General features: G+C 41.9%; 1 protein-coding gene across 7 annotated transcripts in view; it reads right to left on the minus strand.

The window, feature by feature from the left end:
* Positions 1-4544: 4544 nt before the first annotated feature.
* Positions 4545-17028, minus strand: part of LOC134633624 (SRC kinase signaling inhibitor 1-like) — a 147065-nt gene continuing 134581 nt past the window's right edge. For 5 of the 7 annotated variants that reach the window (XM_063482507.1, XM_063482505.1, XM_065471573.1 and 2 more), the window contains one exon: positions 15716-15868. In XM_063482507.1, the coding sequence (XP_063338577.1) occupies positions 15716-15868 (153 nt within the window). Of the gene's footprint in view, positions 7074-15715; positions 15869-17028 lie in introns of those variants that run through there. The other 2 variants (XR_010573771.1, XM_065471571.1) reach the window with 2 other exon arrangements.

A 17028-nucleotide genomic window follows, 5' to 3' on the forward strand; every position in this document is an offset into this window, starting at 1 on the left:
ATCTCGCCCAAGGCCATCTTCATGTTGGTCATACAGCCTCCTAAATGTCTCCAAATGTGCTTTGGTATTTTCATCCAGGTCAGTTGAAGCCGTGAATCCAAATGTGGCCCAAAACATTTCCATTTTTATGTTTGCGCTGCACAATAATCCACCTCATCTAAAAAAAGTCAACTGCCGCTTAGAAGAAGATAAATAAATCAATTTCTTGTCCTTGAAGTGGCCGATGTTAGTATTTTTCTCCCTGCAAAGAAAAATAACAGGACGTGAAACCTGTCCAGATGATTCACGTCTTTTTAAACTCCATTTTTAAAACAGATAACAATAGTGGAAAACTTTTTTCTAATGGCATTTATTAAAAAATAAAAATGTTTTTCTGGTTGTCGTAATGAGAAAATGATCATGTCGTGCCTTTTTCCACTAGCACCTGTTCAGCTTGACTTTACTCTGCTTGGTTTTGGTTGTTTTCCAATACAACCGAGTCACACCTCAGTCTGGGTGGGGTTGTTATAGCGAGGCAGCCTGAAAGAGCTGTGATGTCATTTACCTGCCGCACAAACACAACACAAAAATGAAGGACATGGAGGTGATGGTATACCTGCTCCTCAGTGTCGGACCACCGTGTTGGTTTGTGCGTGGCCATTTCTCTCATTTCAAAAATGGGTTAGGGTTTGATTCTTCGTGAACGGGTTGCTTTCATGACTTAGCCAGTGACGTCACTCCCTGGCCAATCTGTGACTTTCCATCTACTGACACATTTTTGACCCAACTCACCTAACTTGGAACCCTGGGAAAGCAGGTACTAAAAAAGTACCTGGTAAACTCTATGGAAAACTCTAAAAACCTATTAGAGTTTGGTCGAGCCAAATAGGTGCTAGTGGAAAAGGGGCAATCGTCAGGGGTCCCCAGAGTTTGGATGACTAAGCCATGACTGTCTCAAACAATTTCTTTCATTCATTTTATGAAATCTACAGTCTAATAAATGGGGGGGGGGGGGGTTGAATACATTCTGAAGTGACTAGATTTTATTCAACCACATAAATTTAATCTGTCAGATGAAGGGTGATAAAACAAAAATAAATCAACCTTCCTGAAAAAAACAGGTCCTTCAGCCTTGTCACATTTCAAATCAGTTATCTTTGCATCTTCTGTTTTTCCCAAATGCTTGACAACCTTTGAAGTTGACATTGAAATGTTTGACATTAAATTCATGTGGTAACCATAACACTGCACATAACAATACATTCCCACAGCACTTTCTGTGCATATGCATGTCTTCTAGTGTATTGTATCGTACGTAGTAAACATTTGTACATGGTATAAATTAATTATGGATAATAATAATAAGGGCAAAAACAAAAAAAAAACCCTGACCTCTAACCCAAACCCTGATCCCAGTGTCGTTACCCAGCCTTAGGAGAACCATTTAAAACTAAAAGACATATTCTCACAGGTTATATTTAGGGTCATGATGACTTAGATTAATTTCGAGGCTCATCCATACTCACTGTTATCTGTCTTTCGATGCCTCAACGATGCTTTTGGTTCTTTCTTCTTGAAACAGACAGCACTTTCACAGAAGTGGGTAAAAGAGAATCATAGGCTGGGGTTAATTCAGAGCAGGAATCAGGAAGTCAAGGATCGGAGTAAGAGGGAAGGGCTACTGGTATGAAACTATGTGCCTGTTCTATATGAATAAATTGCAGATGATAGGGAACGCCTGACAAGTGCTTGACTTTGAAATGTAGCCTGTTCGGTATGCTGAAGGAAACAGTGCCAAAGTTAAGATAAAGGCTGACTCTAAGTCACAGCATGCAAAAAACTAAAACTAAAAATGTGAAAATATAATTATATATTTATACATGACTGTGTCATCGATGCAAGGTGTGAAAGTTCAGTGTGACCTCTGGAGAAAAAATGTTTTTGTATAATTTGCATATAAACTCATCTTGTTATTTCTGATCTTTTGCCATCTTTTTCAGTTTTTTCTTCACAGTGAAAGCCTGAACAAACGAATGTGTATGAAAGGATCCGGATGTATAAACGATATGAAACGTTGGCCTTTCAAATCCAGATCAGAAAACTACCAAGTAAAAGCAGTCTATGATTTAGCCAACACTTTATACAGCTGTTTCCTTTTTTTATTTTCACTGTGACCCTGAAAAAGGACTCTTTGTGTTAACCATTAGTAGTTGTAGGAAATAAATGGCAGTAAATCAAAAGGGGGGATCAGTAAAAATAGAAGCTGAGTCCACAAGTGAGGTAGAGTCGGAACTAGATAAACAAGTCCAACATGGAGGCCCCACCTTTCAACTTACGGGACTTAAAGGATCTGTTGCTAACATGTTGGTGCAGATACCGCAGCGCACCTTCAGGGGTCTGATGGAGTCCATGACTCGACAGGTCCGGGCGGTTCTGGCAGCAAAAAGGACCTGGACAACACTGTAACTGTGCAAATTGTTGACAAGTTTTGCATTTTTGATTAGATTTTATTTCTGTTTCATTTTGAATGTTTGTTTGTTTTCAGTTGAGTTTCTTACCAGAGTAGGTGTGACTGTAATTTCAGTCTTTATAAGTGGTGTAATATGTAGGGCAAAAGCAACGTTGATAATAGATAATAAAGTACAAAAAATAACTTTTTTTCATCATGGGGAAGTCTGCAGACTTGACTGTTGTCCAGATGACGTGAATAAGCCACAGAAGGGCACTGCTGAAAAGGCTTGCTGTATTTGTCTTGGCCCCTGGGTCTTGAATTTCTCCGTGGATTTGTGATGCCTTTTGTTTTGAAGACCTTTTGTGTCTAAGTTTCTCTCGTTTTGTTACATCAGTGTTAATGTTTCTGTTTCCCTTGATTTATTATATCTTCCAGGGGTCTCTGTATGTTGCCTTGTAGTCCTCTTAAGTTATGTTCGAGTTGGGTTCTGTGTCTGTAGTGCCTTGTTTGCTCTAAGCTAAATATGGTTAGGTAGTTCCCTTTTGTGATCCTGTTCTGTTCGCCTAGTCTTGTCTCCGTGTCTGTGTTATGTCTCTGTCAGTCTCAGATGTTTGAGTCTGTGTCTTGGTCTTGGTTATTTCCAGTTTTATTTTGATGGTCTCTTGTGATTTCTATCTAGTTTGACTTCCCCGTCTTGTTATCTGATTTGTTCCAGCTGTGCTGCCTACTGTTTCCACTCCCCTCTTTACCCGGTGTGTATTTATTCTCCGAATCTCCTCTTGTCCTTTGTCACATCCTTCCTCAACGCTGTGTGCTCCTTTGTTCTGTTGCCTTCCCTAGACTCTTAGTTTTATATTCCTGGCTCCAGCCCTGCCCTATTTCTGTATTTTGGAAAGTCTTCAGCATTAGAGCTGCCTTTTTTCACATTCTGTCTCCTGAGTCGTGCATTTTGAGTCCATATCTTGCCTGCCACACAGTGCTTTAAGACAGTACTAAAGCTTATTAATGGAAATTTGGGGATTACCAAAGGGAAAAGTGGAAGGACTCTAAGGAAAAGTTGAGTCAAGATCTTCACAAGCAGCAGACTGAGGCTTGTGTTAGAGCATCAGGAGCCACCACACTGTCCCCTTACTGATATCAAACCACTTCTGAATAATAGCACAAGTGCTCTTCAGATGAAGGTAAAGTTTTCATTTTATTTTTAGTTCTAAAGTCTGGAGGAAGACTGGAGACAGACTGAATCCAAGGTGCCTGAAGTCCAGTGTAAATGTTCCACAATCTGTGAGGTTTTGGGCCATCTGTCATCTGCTGGTGTGGGTTGGTCCACTGGTTGATCCACTTTTATCAAGTCCAAAGTCAACACCGTGTCTAGGAAGATATTTTAGAGCACTTTGTGCTTCCGTTTGCTGATAACTTGTCTGGCAGGACTTGGCGCCTCCACATATTGTCGAATAACTAGAAAATGGTTTGCTGACTGTTGTCAGACTGGACCTGGAAGATTAGCAGCAGCCAACCCTAAAATGCAGACATGCTTTTCATAAGTTGGACATTTCTGCATTACATATCCTTTTTTGATAGATTCTAATAACTTGATGCCTGGATTTCAGATTTTCCTGACCTATAAACCACCATCATTCAAATTAAAGCAAAAAAGGGGCTTTACACAATGTATGAGTAAATGTGAAAGTTTGCCTTTTTTTAATTGAATTGTGAAATAAATAAGCTTTTCATGGTTTTTCTAATTCTTTTGTACTATGTACGAACTAGTAAAGCACCTTCAGATGACTCTAGCTACATAAATGCCAGCATGTTCAGAGGCTTACACCTTCTCTTTGTTAATCTTCTTCCTTACGCTCGACTTCCCTTCAGAATTCATTAAACTTTCATCTAATCTAAATGAAAGTTGCCCCGACCTCATCGCACCGCAGCTCAGGTTTAACCGAGCGCATATTTGGTTAGTGTTTAAACTAATCTGAAACCTTTATTTGTCCAGAGGGAAGGCTCCAGAATCAACAAGATTAAAGCAATTCCTCTCATCGTTACACGGTAATACATTTATCATTCATTAAGGATGAGCTGCCCGAGTCAAATAAATGAAGCGCCGACACTCGTCGTTTATAAGAGGGTCACCTTTATTGTCACAAAAACACAACAGGATGTACAAAAGCAGCAACCTTTTTCATTCGGTTGGTTTTTCTCACACGAAGCAGCAACTTTTAGCTTCCATACAGAAAGTTGCGCGGTGTTTTTGCACTGTTTAGTTGGTCTTTAGTTATACTGACTTTGTAGTAGTTTATCATTCTTCTTCACGATTCACAAACAACACTTACCCCACACAGCAAGCACCACTCATCATTTAGTTGATATACAATATCGTTCATTTCTCTGAAGGTATAATAGTCGTGTTTTTTGTTTTCTTTTTTTTTCTCTGGGGGCTTTACTTTGCCATTTGGAACATAATACAAAAATCTATGTAACTGTACAATTTTTGTTTTACTCTATCATACACTCACAAGTATACACAGAATTTTTGACAAGAAAATGAGACCTCTGTTGACCCAGCGTGCAGATTTCCAGGAATGTATACAGTATGCATGCCATTTTGGAGAGTTTTTTCCCTTTTTTTTAATTCCTTCTATAAAAGTTTCACATAAAATCCATTTTGTTATATATTATCTGGGTTTATATACATGATTTGAACACCCACAAATGGTTTGAACAATCACACATTCATCAAGAAACCATCGATAAACAGTTTGAATTGTATCATCTGTGTAGTGTACGCACACTATTGGTTATAGTAGAGGAAAACAGCTACAAAATGAGGCCATCCTATCAGAGAGGTGATTGTTTCATGTGCTTTCTATACATGTTCCTGCCCGCCGCGAGCATCTGGCGCCTCTCCTGGTCTCTACGATAAAATGTGTTAATGGTTTGTTTCATGGTTAGCAGAAAAAATAAAGAAATCTTTAACGCAGAAAAATAAAAATTTACAGAATAAATGTGTTAAACGTGCGTATGAATCCTCTTCTTCAAGTATAAAAATACAAAAAAAGCTTGATTATATAAAACATAGATGACACTTTTTTTCTTTTTTACATGTTCTCTCCCAAACTTAAACTAAATGATTGTTAATATACATACAATATATCTGAAGTGGTTTAGGTTATACTTTAACTGCGTGCTAGCTTTTAATGCTATTTCTGACACTGCTAATACATTCCATAAATGTATTAACTATATACTAAAACGTCTGCTTGTAATTTACTGTGTGCCGGTGGTATAAATACACACTCAGTGTCAGATTTCCCTCCAGCAAGATGTCACACACCGCGTCGAGCACCGGGTGCGTGCAGGATTATTTATCTTGTCACTTTAGATTCGGTTTACATGAAACCTTTCGTCTCAGCTCACTGCATTTCTGCGCTTTAATCCAAACTCAACTTGTCACATTCATTAAAACTTTTATAACACACTGATTTGGGAACGGGTTAAACTCTGACAACATACGTGTTGCAGACAAAAGGTAAAGGTAACACGATTTGCTGTGTCCCAGTTTCATACTTTCACACACCTGCGGAAAGGAGATAGTTTATTTTAGTAATGATCATCATTTTCATCATTTTATTTTTTGATTGGATTTGCAAATATTTCGCATTGTTTATTTTACAAATGGGAGTGAATGAGTGGGAGTGGCTAAAGTCACTGGGCGTGTGACTTAGAAAAGGGGGCGTGGTTAGAGAGGATAAAACTCGCAGTGTGCATGACTAGTTAAATAGTAAAAGTTTAAAAAAGTAGTAAAAGTTTGTTTGTTGTGCATCACTTTGTAGCTAACTGTTGGTCACTCATCGTGGACATTCCAAGCTCCGGCTAGGCACCCAAATCTATCGCTCCCTTACTGAAAGCTCTGACATTTTTATGGTTCTGTTGCTGCGTTACTGCTTATCATATAAATTTCGGCATAATCACAAATTTTAGGTTTTAGTTGTCTTTTTTTTTTTTGCCCTGTCTTTTTAAGCTTTGTTTGTATATTCTTGTTCAAAAATCCCCCAAAGCAGCATTTTTTTACTGAGCGTAAAAGTTATTTTTTAAGGTAGCTGAGCCGGTGCGAAGCTGGGACACAGGTATTGTGTTTAGCTGTTAGTTATGGTAAAAGATGGATTTGCGACATACATGTTAGAGGTGAAATCCTCACACTGCTTCACGACGCAGGTCTGGAGCCGATGGAAAAACCTCCAAATGTGCAGAATAAATTTTACCCTTTTAATTTGGCTCCTTAATGTGAAACTGACCTCTACGGCAGCCGAGAGAGTCAGACAAATTACGCTAATGACAAAATGTCACACCTTCAAGGTCTGAGCTAGGATTTAGGAGTCCAAAACCAGAACGATCCGAGTACTCACTCCTCACGTTATTAGTCCAGCTGAGGCCTGAGAGACCTGAGAAGCAGACAGAGAATGAAAAAAGGCAAAGCAAGGAGAGAGAGGAGGAAGAAAGGAGACTGGCTCACTGACCAAAATGATGTGCGAAAAAGCAGCGAGGGGAAAACGTCAGCGAAACTGATGGTGATGTGGTGATGGTGATGATGATCGCCCAGATCAATGAGCGGCGTTTCTGCTGTAGCGGTGACAAAAGCTCAGCACTGCCCCAAAAAAGCAAGCAGAGAGGGAAGATTCGGGAGCAAAGGAAGAAAAAATTAGAATGGAAACGAGAAGCGGTGAAAGGGAAGGGAAAAAAGAAAAAAAGACAAAAATCAAATTTTACAAACAGACAAATGTATTTCAAGTTTCTGTTAAATCATCCATGATTTATGATCTCCTCCCCCGCCCCTTCCCCCTCCCTGTCCCCCTCCTGCGCTACCACTACTTTCCACTTCGATGTGATTGGCCGCCGGGGACGTCAGGTTTTTGGTGCATCGGCGTGACAGCCCTCGTGCTTGTGGGTAGACTAGAAAGAAGAGTGCGAAGCTGTCGCTGGGCTGCAGACGGGCAGAAATGATCACAGAGCTGCTGCTGTCAGAGACGAGGGACAGAAAATCTGCCCTTATTCAGCTCTTCTTCCTCTTCTGTGTGTGACGCAGTGACAGGAGGAAGAGGAGGAGGAGAGGAAAGAGGACAAGGACATGAGACAACAGGGACAGGCAGCGAGGAAACGGGAGTGGAAGGAGGATGAAAAGGAGACGAGGAGAGAAAACAAGAAGACAACAAATGACGAGGGGTGACAGGGAAAGGAAGAGTGAAATTATGACACAAGGAAACAAATGCATCAGACAAGAAGGACAGGGAGGAAGAAGACAGGATGAGCAGAGAAGCTAAAAAAGGAGAGGAGAATAAACAGCAAGGGGAGACATAAGAGTAGGAAACATTGAGAGGAGAAAAGGAGAGGTAACCAGGGATGAGGAAAGAAGATGAGGAAGAAAGAGATGTAAAAGGCAAGGAAAGAGGAAGTGGGGACAAGAAAAAAGGAAAGATAAGAAGTACAAAATAGAGGAAACAAAAGAAGGGCAAGATCAAATGAGGAATGAGGGAGAGAAATCTAAAAGAAAAGGATGGAAAGGAGATAAGGAAGGAAACAAAAAGAAGAGATAAGGGAGCAAGGCATGAGGGAGAATAAGGACAAGAAGGGAAAGGAAGGAAAGGAAGGACATGGGAATGAGGCAGATGGAATAACAGGTTAAAACAGATTGAGAAAAGATGGAGGAAAAGGAAAGCAGAGAGAAGAATGGGAATGGAAGGAGGAAGCAGAGGAAGAAATGAGTGGGAATGAGGAAATGAAAAATGAAGAAGATACGAAGGGAAGATAAGGAAAGTGGAGAAGAAATCATGGGGGAGATAACGAAGGGATGGATAAGGATAGGAACGACTGGAAGAAGAAAAAAGGGATGAAAGGAAACGTAATGAAGAGAGTATAAAAACAAAACCATGAAGAAGCGAACAGTGGAAAAAGAAAAGGAGACAAGCAGAGGAGACGAGGAAAGGACTGTGACGTAGGAGAAAAGATAAGGTGTAGGAGAAGCGAGTTTTCCTCTGACCGCAGCTCTGTATTAGCCGGGGCTCTGGGGTGTTCCTGAGAAAACATTTATGTTTCTGACCTGCTCTCAGTTTAAACACCTCGCCTTCAGCAGCAGCAGCAGCCTCTGCAGCTCCTCTGTGTGCCAAATAAATAAACCAAGTGGAAAAACAACCAGCGGCTGGCCGTCCCCCGGCCCCCTCTGCTGCCACTGCTAATGAACGGCTCTGCACATGAGTGGGCTACAGATTTTCCCTCCCATTACACCTCTATGAGCCACACACGGCCCGAAACGGTCTGTCCATCCAAATGTTCGGCCGGCCGAAAGACAAACAAGTTACGTTCAGGAAGATTAACGATGGAGATGGTTTACCGCACTGGGTGTGTAAAGAGAGATTTGATGCATGTGCCAAGAACGTTGTCCCGACTTCTGTTTACCTGATGGATGTGTACTCGGTGCGTACTTGAGTAGCAGCAAACTTAAAGGACTTCTGGTGTTTTCTAGAATTATCTCAACGTTTGGCCACAGACTGTATATAAAAGATGCCACCAGGGGGTGCATAATCTGGCAGCAAGAAGAAGCTTGAGATAAATCTGCTTTCTCTGTTAATTTATGACTTCTTTAAACACCTAACCACGGTTGCCCTGGGAGGTCAAATGCAGTGCAACGGAAGAAAACACCAGCAAATAGAAAAACACCACAAAAGCTCACAAAACGTAAATAACGTGCTGGAACAGCTGCAGGAGTGACATACAGCAAAACGACTGAAGGATTGCTCGTTTTGCTGTGTGAAAAAGTAAAGCAACGTGTTTTAATTGTACGACTCATATAATACCGTAGATACATGTTTGCCCTTAACCTGTGTTTTCTGTGCTTTTACAGCATTTTTGTATTTGCTGGTATTTTCTTAGACTGCACTGCATTTGACCTCTCAGGGCCACCGTACTTTCCTAAAGAGTTTCTGATCTTTTTGAACTGAATGAATACACTGTGCTCCACTACACAAACCTGTAACCCCCCCCCCTTCTCCTCCTTGAAACTGGGTTTGCGTTGATTGGTATAACACAGTTTTTCACCAAAAAATAAGAGCGAAGTTGTGATAAACCACAATAATCCTTTAAGGCCCTGAATCGGGTGGGCAGTAATTCCTCTTTGAAAGAACAGATCAAAGAAAAATCAGTTTAGGCCAATAAAAGGCTGGTTGGATAAAACGTGTGAGTGCTGGCATTGTCTGTAACCTTGTTGGAACAGGGCGTACAAAGGGGGAAGAATCCAACTCGACAACAGCTTAAGTTCAGCAATAAAAGAAAACTGTTTGTGGTGACAAGATGCTGCCTGGAGCCCCAGGGGGGACACAGGTACATCTGAGGCGCTCTCGGGAACAAAAGGACGAGCAGAGACAGACGCACCGCCCAGGCTCCGGAGGGGATTTTTAAAAGCGTACCGCCTCCTCTACGCAGCACAGCAGCTTCTCCGTCAAACCGAGGAATGCTAAGCAGCAGCCGTTACCACAAGAAAACCAAAACAGTGAAGCAAAAGAGTAAATCTAGTCATGAAGAGATCAAATATGTTGCATCGCTTCACATTATTTTGGCAGATCCCGATGCCTGACACTCTGAATCTAAAAGCATTCGTCTGCCCGGAGCAACATCACCCCAGTTCAGCTGATGGAGACGCGGGCATCTCGTGAAGTTTACCCACCTACAGCGGCAGTGCAGCAAAAACAGAAGCAGCGTGGGGAGGAAAACGGATGCAGTGCTTTAACTTTACTCCTTTTCACCTTCATAACTTTACCTCCAAACAGCAGATCCTTCAGACTACCTAAAACTGCAGAAATGGACACTTCATCTTTAACCTGCTCTTTCAACTGTCTTGTTCTTTTTAATTTTCAAGAGAATAAGCCTTATTTTACAACTGCCGCTTATGGGGAATTGGTTCCATTTGTCTGAATACTATTAACACTCATCACATTAACATGTAAGCCAATATAATAAAATATAGACTTTAATAGATTTAACTATGTGATTTAAGCATCGATTCACTTTTCAAAAGACATAATTGGAGCTACAGAGAGCTGCTAAGCTAGTTAGGTTGGCTACAGTTTGATTCATCTGGATGTCTTTATTTAGCTGTTTTATTTTCTTTAATGTGCAAAAATTCCATATTTGCCAAATACTCTCTGACTTATAATGTGGCTTTGAAGTCATGTAAAGTGCACAGTGTCTGGCCAAAAAAAAAAAAAAATCACTACTTGGGGGGCAGGGCATTGTGGGTGGGAGCCCACCATTGGATTAGGGGTCTGACTCAGTGATATGTGAGGTATCCTGCACTGAATGACCAGGTTTGTCTTCCCTGATGGCATGGGCTTATCCAAGATGATTCGTCAGCTTCAGATTGTAAAAAAGAGTGGTTTAGGGAAAACGATACATCATTTTCACACATGGATCGGACCCCACAGAGTCCAAACCTGAACCCCACTGAGAATCTTTGGGATGTGCTGGGGAAGGCTTTACGCAGCGGTCTGACTCTCCCATCAGTAACAAAAAAAGACAGCAGCCCAGAAATAAATGTGACAGCTTACTGCAATGATGCCACAGTGAACGTGTGCCAGAGCTAACGGTTGCCAATGAAATATCAATGTGTGACCTTTTTATTGGACCAGTGGTGTATAAGCTTGAAATAAACCATAGTTACATGCTTCAGTTCTTCTTTGTTACTGTTACTGAATCATATCTGTACATAATCGCTTCTGCTGGGGAAGCAGTAACAGGATGTAAAGTCAGCTTTATGAGCATGTGAACGGCTCCCTAACGGGCGTCATCATCGGCTGCGTGTAGGGGGGATAAACGGCTGGCCACACTTTGTCAGTGGTGGCCGAGGCCCTGCTGAGGTTAGCCCTTTTTCATCTTGATACCAAATATAGTATCATGCACGTCCACCAATAAAAGACTCGTGCTGCTACTGCTGCTAAATACCTGGCTGCAGCAAAAAAAGAAAAACACCGGAAAGCTGGAACCACTGATGTCAGCAGGTATGGAGCTGCTACTGCAGGAGTTCCCTGCCATTTTCCTAAAGAATGAGTGAAAGCAGCAGCAGTAAGAGATTTTTTGCTAAGAAGCAGAGCTGAACCTCTGGTTTTGTTCATTTGTCATAAGGCAGACTTCGCTCCAGGTCACCGATCCTGAAGGAAAAGAAGCGTCTGTCGAGTCGTGGCAGAAAGAGCGATCGCGAGTTAGTCTACAGACAACAAAGTTCAAATTTAGTTCCTACGTTCTGGCTTTCACTGCTTTTTTTTCGTAGATTTCTGCAGATTTGAAAGACTATTTTGACCCATTTTCATTTAATTTAAAGTAGAGCAGAAGCCAAAAGGAGCGAGGCAGCCACTGAGTTTGGAACAGCATCTTTGTCCCATCTTTGAAGGTAAAACATTAACATTCCTGTGAGGTGGTTTCTAATTCCAGCTCCTAGCTTCAGTGAGTAAACTCGCTGCCGCCTCCCCCAATTGTGTATTCTTTACTCTTCACTGCCTCCCTTCTCTTTACATTAACACATTTACACGAGGCTTCATTTGGCCGCATGGTTGTATGTACAGTAGAGGCTGACATTTATATGCTTTTTTACATCTCCTGACACGGATGAGCCACGCTGTTATCCCAGCGTTTCCATTACAAGTGAGGCTCTACAGTTAATTTAGCCGGATGCGATAAGAGAACATGTTTGTGCATAATATTAACAGCACGTTCGATGACATTATCTCAACCGTGCGTTCGCTCCGGCCTGCGTAATAGAAAAATTATAGTACATTATTTGACCATTTGCTTTCAGGCTGTGTGGTTATAAAATCATGAATTTTTAAAAAGCAATAAGGGAAATGAGGTGCAAAAAAAAAGTGAGTTAATATTCAGACCGGTACAAGATGGCACCAGAGCTGAATACTAATCCTCACGGCCTCTTCGTCCACGAGCGCCCAGATGGCATCGCATGTCAACTGGAGGTCAGCCATGTTGGCCGCATGTGAACGGCTGTTACTGCTAATATGAGGCATTGTTAAAGACACTGGCCTGCTTGCATACATGAAAGCAAAGTCTATAAAGATATCTGGGCTCATGTGGAGGAGCTGCTTTGAGTTAATGACGGATATCTCATGGAAAAATCATTAATCATTAATCAAAACGCAGCGCTGACACATGAGAGGATGATTGACAGTGACCCGCTGCCTGCCTGACTGAGAGACACCAGCTGGATGCGTTTTTATTTTCGTTGTCAGTATTTACTCAAAGAGGATCGTAGCCAAGGATGGGTCAAGGCTGTTACGCTCAGCAGGTCAGGGGCAGCCCGGAGCGCCTGCAGGAGCAGATAAGAGCGAGTGGAGCTCCGCGGCGAAAGGGCCGTGCTTGAGGGTTCATCAGCCAACTTTAACCTCCCGTTTGCACAGACACGCTCAGGAGGAGGCGACGTGTTTTACACCAAGCTGCTGATTTACGCACCGATTTCTCTCTTTGTACTGTGCTGGTGCACGGCGACATAGCGGATGGGAATTTGTGGCAGATTCAGAATCAGCTGCGAAAGGTGTGCTAGCGTACGCGGCATTTTTATTTATTCAAGATGCCTGGATTAGCTTAGAAGCCTCTGTGTAAAAGTGATTAAACTGGAGGTTTAATTTGGCAACAAACATCGTGGTTAAGTAGTTTGGAATTGTACAAGGCCATCACAGCACTTTAATAATGAAACACTGCAGGAGTCCATAAAAAATTTGTAAGGTTTACTTTTTAGTCTTTGTGCAACCAGGAACTCACAAAAAATCTACTTTATCTGCATTTTCTACAGATAACTCCTGAATGTGTGCACTGTAAATCGTCCCAGTTCTGCTATTTCTGTCACACGGACATACTCCAGGTTTCCCCCATCCTGAATATTGGCTTCTCATGCCTCATTTTCTTATCAAACTTGCTTGTTAAGGATATTTGAGGGAACCAAGACAAGCCTCAAGTTTGTCTTGCGGACAGGAAGGTCACGGTTGTGTTTGTGGTAAGAAAGAAGTGTTAGAGAGTTTTTTAAAGCAAATAAATGCCTGGTTTTGTAATTCAAGCACAAGTGGAGCTAAAACAGAATAATTCACCTGTTTATCAAGGTCAAAAGCAACAGCAAACAAAAAGGTTCAACCAAATTATCAACTGGGAAAATAATGTGCAGCTTAATTAATTGAAAATGACAACTCCTGCTCTCAGCTTTACAGCCCACAGTTGGTTGCTTCTGTATATCTAGTTCATCTCCAGTTAGTGTTCGCCTCTGTCGCTCGCTTCAAAGTTAAGAAAAGTTTAACTCGTTACCCGACCACGTCGGCCACTTTTATCAATGACGTCGGTCATTGATAAAAGTGGCTGATATTCAGCCCCACTTCCTTTAGTGTCAGTGGTAATTAAAATGACAGATGGTTACTGGGTCATATGACCAATAGAACCACAGGCAGTATAAAAGATGGACCGAATGCTCGGGTCTGATAAGTGAAGCCAAAATGAAAGACCTGCATTCTTCTAACAGCCCGCAGGGGGAGACTCACGTGACTCATCTTTGATAGGAGACTATGGGACAGCAGCCTTGTGATCTCGGAAAACACTTTCAGATCATTAAATCATCATTTCAGGTTTAGTTAAATAAACATGAAGGCTGTTTTGTAAATTTTGTAAATTATGGTCATTATTAGAGTCAGAAAGGAGGATTATGTAGGGGGTGTTCATTGGCTACTGAGTTGTCACATCTGGTTTTAAAATGCCAAGATTGACAGCGGTGAAAAATTAACCTCGAGGCTTCAAAACAGGACTTCTAACTGATGCGTGTCCATCTTTTATATACCGTCTATGGATGGAAGCTAACGAGAAAGTCCAAATTTTAAGTTGAATTTTTAGACGTTGAAATGAAAATAACTTTTAGAGAACTTGACATTAGTTCAAAAGTTTTTCCTGAAACTGTCCTTATACCCCGTTTTATATTCAAATCAATGATTGGAAATAATTTATCTGAAGTTCACTAGCAGGACACCCTAAAGACTCCTCTTCCTGTCACATATCTTTAATGTCTGTTTGCCCCACACACTCCTCCATCACAGCCCTGCCATCCAATTCTGGTTCCTTCCCCTCTGTAAAGTCAAGTCCCCACACTGTCTTGAATTTGCTGAGGTTTGGTTTCTGACCTGGCCCCTCCTTCAGCAGTAGAACAACCACATCTGCCTTCAGCACAGGATTCCCACACCACCTATTCAAAGTCACGGTCGCTTCTACCAGTTTTACAACTGCTACAGTTTTCAAAATGTGCAAAACGCTCAATCACTGCTTCCAGGCGAAGGTGGCTTTCTTTGGGGATCTGTTGCCCTGATCCTCAGTAAGGTCTTCCCCAAATTGCAGCCTGTTGTCTCGCTGCTTCTCGTTCAGCTCATCTTCATTATCTGTTTGGGTTGTGGTCCTTGCTTCCATTCTTTCCATCGATTCGTCTTTGTTTTAACATCACTGCTAAGGGTGCTACTTTAACTCTGCTTACTGCAGATACTAAACTGAAACCTGCACACCATCTTCAGCTGACCTTATGCCTTGTGTTCTGCGCTTGGTGTCTTGCAAAATAATCATAGCATCCTGGCTTTAAAAAGGCAAGTAAGCTAGCGTTATGGACTGGCCTAGCGGCTGGAATGTGAACCCTTCAGGTTTTTCAGCGCCTGCTGCAGCCCTGCCTGCTGACCTTGAGGTCTAAATGATGGGTAATAGAAAAAGAGCAGCATGTGGTCATTACTGGATGAACAGACTGAGAGATGAGGAGGATTCAGTGAGAGAAAACATGGCTGGATCAGGGTGAAATATCATCTCTGTGACTCTGAGATATGAAGTCTTTCCGTGGCATTACTGAAGCTTATTTCACACAACGGAGGCAGAGGATGTATCGGAATAGATCTATCATAATAAAGCTAGTTTAGTCAGTCACAAGCACCGAGACCTTCCTCAGGAAATCAAAACATTGACGTACTCGCACGACAAAAACTTGACCTCTAAGCAAGCTAGGTTAGATCCAGTAACTCAAAACACACATCAAGAACTGGTAAAAAAAAAACCCCCAAGGTTTCTGTAGATATTCTCCCCCACTGGTTTGTGTTTGATCTCGTGTCGTCTGCCGGTCAGGCCTATACAGTTTTCATCTCGCAGAAGTCACCGAGGAAGGGAGCGGGACTTCCTTTGGAGTGACAGCAGAGAGGAGAGGCAGAGGCAGACGAAGCATCAGAGGTGGACTTTTTAGAAGTGGAATACCTGCTGCTGACCCTGGACTTTGGGGATCTCCTCTTTTTGCCTGCGGGTTTTGGGCCTCTCCAGGCTGCCTTGCTGGAGGTGTTTGAGCCGGGCGGCGACGGTGGGTCCCTTCGTCGGGCCAGGAGAGTTACTGCTGTACTGTGGGAGCCAAGAGAGAGAGAGCACCGTCATTTTAATTTAACTTATTTCGGCTTGTGTTCATGTTGAACCAGCCAAGTGTTGGCATGAAATCAGACACAGCCTCTCTATACTGTAATAATTTGTGACTGTGATCTGCAAGCCCTCCAAATGAAAACACGACACGTGCTGAAAGTGTACTTATTTTTTTGGCCATGTGTTGTAGATTATATTTGTTGTTTTTGAATAGCTTCATTAATGGGTCTTTTTTTCTGCACAATCTGATATCCCAACATCACAGTATTGTTCCACCAGTGCAGCTACCATTAAGTTTTCAGTGTCTTTTATCTCACTAGATCACCATGGCAACAGATGCTGAACATATCTTATGGATATTTAAGATATGCGAGTCCTAAAATCAGTGTCTACTTTTGTCTTGTCCTGATTGGAATCTCAAATACTTGTACAATCAGAACCATTCACTCCACCATGCTACTACAGTTGATAGTGATGCTGTATGCAGCCACCGGCCACTTTATTAGACACACCTGTTCAACTGCTCATTGACACAAATATCTGTTAGCTTACCGATTTAAGCACGTGGACATGTTCAAGAACGACAAGGAAATTAGATTTAAGGGACTTTTAATGTAACATGACTGTTTGTACCAGCTGGGCTGTTCTGAGTATTTCAGAAACTGGTGATCTGCTGGGATTTTTCCTAAAAACCATCTCTAGTGTTTACGGAGACTGGTCAGAAAAAGAGAAGCTATCTGGTGAGAGGCAGTTCTGTGGGAGAAAATGCCTTTTTTCATGTCAGAGGTCAGCGGGCACCAAACTGCTTTAAGACGATAGCAGTAAGCTAATAGCTATTCAGCTAACCACCAAAGTATGCAGAGGAGCATCTTTGAGCACACAAATATTGAACCTTGAAGCAGACTGGGCACAGCAGCAGAAGACCAAACGCCTCTACTGTCAGCTAACGTCTTGAGACTGAGGCTACATTTCATATTTTCTCACTTTTTCTAAAGAAGATTTAGAAAAATGTTTCCTGGTCTGAGGCGACTTCTGCTGTAACAATCAGATGGTTGAGTGACAATTTGATGTAAACAACATAAAAAGGTGGATCCATCCAGCCGCACGTCAACAAACTGGTTCGTGGAGCATGAAAACGAGCTCAC

The sequence above is a fragment of the Pelmatolapia mariae genome, linkage group LG8 (genome assembly GCF_036321145.2).
Source record: "Pelmatolapia mariae isolate MD_Pm_ZW linkage group LG8, Pm_UMD_F_2, whole genome shotgun sequence".
In the NCBI taxonomy this organism is placed as follows: Eukaryota; Metazoa; Chordata; class Actinopteri; order Cichliformes; family Cichlidae; genus Pelmatolapia; species Pelmatolapia mariae.